At 48.0% G+C, this 2,500-nt stretch overlaps 1 protein-coding gene across 1 annotated transcript in view; it reads right to left on the bottom strand.

The window, feature by feature from the left end:
- Positions 1 to 2,483, bottom strand: part of ap4b1 (adaptor related protein complex 4 subunit beta 1) — a 7,272-nt gene extending 4,789 nt beyond the window's left edge. Inside the window, exons 1-2 of the mRNA XM_079373331.1 lie at positions 2,369 to 2,483; positions 1,723 to 1,930 (exon numbers count right to left, since the gene is read on the bottom strand). Of these exons, the coding sequence (XP_079229457.1) occupies positions 1,723 to 1,930; positions 2,369 to 2,458 (298 nt within the window). The 5' untranslated portion in view covers positions 2,459 to 2,483. The remainder of the gene's footprint in view (positions 1 to 1,722; positions 1,931 to 2,368) is intronic.
- Positions 2,484 to 2,500: the final 17 nt, after the last annotated feature.

Below are 2,500 nucleotides of genomic sequence, written 5' to 3'. Positions count from 1 at the left end.
GTTACAGAGACTAGAACAATGACTTGGAGTTACAGGGACTAGAACAATGACTTGGAGTTACAGGGACTAGAACAATGACTTGGAGTTACAGGGACTAGAACAATGACTTGGAGTTACAGGGACTAGAACAATGACTTGGAGTTACAGGGACTAGAACAATGACTTGGAGTTACAGAGACTAGAACAATGACTTGGAGTTACAGGGACTAGAACAATGACTTGGAGTTACAGGGACTAGAACAATGACTTGGAGTTACAGGGACTAGAACAATGACTTGGAGTCACAGGGACTAGAACAATGACTTGGAGTTACAGGGACTAGAACAATGACTTGGAGTTACAGGGACTAGAACAGTGACTTGGAGTTACAGGGACTAGAACAATGACTTGGAGTTACAGGGACTGCTTTAAGTTGGTTTAGATCTTATTTATCAGACAGGTCTCAGTGTGTTCATGATGAGTCTTCTATGTTCACCAAAGTTAGCCATGGAGTGCCTCAAGGATCAGTGCTTGGTCCGATTCTCTTTACATTATAGATGCTTCCTCTCGGTAGTATTATGAGGAAACACTCCATGAACTTTCATTGCTATGCAGACGATACTCAGCTCTACATATCAATGAAGCCAGAAGACACCAACCAGCTTCGTAAACTAGAAGCCTCAAGGACATCAGGACCTGGATGACCAGAAACTTCTTACTGCTCAACTCAGACAAGACTGAAGTTCTAGTGATTGGACCTAAGAACCTTAGAGAGACTTTCTCTGCCGATATGACGGCCCTTAGTAGTATTAGTGTAGCCTCTAGTACCACTGTTAGGAACCTAGGAGTTCTGTTTGATCAGGATATGTCCTTTGATTCCTACATTAAACACATTTCAAGAACAGCTTATTTTCACCTTGGTAATATCTCTAAGATCAGACAGATCCTGTCACAAAATGATGCTGAAAAACTAGTTCATGCATTTGTTACCTCCAGGTTGGATTACTGTAATTCTATTTTAGCAGGGTGCTATGGTAAATCTCTAAAGACCCTCCAACTCGTCCAAAACGCTGCAGCTCGTGTTCTGACTAGAACTAGGAAAAGGGACCACATGACTCCTGTATTGGCTTCTCTCCATTGGCTCCCTATAAAATCTAGAATAGAATTTAAAATCCTTCTGCTCACCTACAAAGCTCTAAACGGTCAGGCACCATCCTATCTTAAAGAGTTAATTGTACCGTACTATCCAACAAGAACATGACGTTCCCAGAATGCAGGCCTGCTCGTGGTGCCTATAGTCTCTAAAAGTACTATGGGAGGTAGAGCCTTTAGTTATCAGGCTCCTTTGGAATCGTCTACCAGTCGGGGTCCGGGAGGCAGACACACTAGGTACTTTTAAGAATAGAAACTTTTCTTTTTGATAAATCTTATAGTTAGGGCCGGCTTAGGACCAGCTCATAGTTCTGCTGCTATAGGCCTAGACTACCGGGGGAACTGGCACCAGGATCTCTTATCTCTCTCCCTCTCTCTCTCCCAGCTTTCTTATCTTATTACTGCTTGTCTCTATCTTTATATTCTAACCTCTCCTTTTTCTGGGAGCTCCTGAGCTCTCTTAGGTTCCTTGGGACTGTTGGTGAGGATGGCCTGCCCAAACAACCCCCCCCCCCCCCCCCCGAGGATGGCATACACACACACACATACACAGAAACACACACACACACACAGAAACACACACACACACACCGATGCAGTAGTGCAGCAGTCGTCCCAGCATGTCCTGGGTCTCGGCCGGTCTGCACAGAAACAGCCTCATGGCGGTGGTCAGCAGCTCCATCTTCACAGCCAGAGACGCCTCGCTCCTCACGCCGTCGATGAACGCCTCCAGCGTGTAGGGGGCGCTACACACTCGCTCGCCGTACACACCCAGCAACCACAGCAACGCCTGCCGGCCCTGATGGAGGAGGAAGCGTGGGGGTCAGGCTGGTCGGTTGCCATGGTAACAATGGCACTGGGACTGTGTTCAGGATCATAAGCACACGTGCGCCTGTCTGTGGGGACAGGTGTGTCTTCTTCACGCACACGTCAGTATCAAACGTGGCGTCTGGTCGTGTTCACACAGGTGAAGCTGCAGCCGGCTCCACTCTCAGTTTGCATGTGATTTGTGTGTCTCATGTTCAGAGAGGAGTCGTGTTTACACAGGTGTGATCAGAAGCTCCGCCCCTAAAGTGAGGTCATCAACGCGCTAATGAAGAAGCGACTGATCATCCGTTATTTTAACAAAAACTGCCAAAAACTACGTTTGTTAACGTATCCAATCAGATCGCATCGGACCCCACCGGAGCGTGTGTGTGTGTGTGTGTGTGTGTGTGTGTGTGTGTGTGTGTCTGACCTGGCTGTCCTGCAGGGTCTCCTCACAGCCCTCCAGAGCCGCACACACCGTGTTGCTGCACTGAGGACACACCCACACCAGGTCACGCATCGTCTGCACCACCGCTGGGGGGGGGAGAGAGGTTACAGGAGG

This window comes from Symphodus melops, assembly GCF_947650265.1.
Source record: "Symphodus melops genome assembly, contig: scaffold_438, whole genome shotgun sequence".
Classification (NCBI taxonomy): domain Eukaryota; kingdom Metazoa; phylum Chordata; class Actinopteri; order Labriformes; family Labridae; genus Symphodus; species Symphodus melops.
The sequence above is the reverse complement of the archived record's forward strand: the minus strand, read 5'-3'. Positions and strand labels throughout refer to the sequence as shown.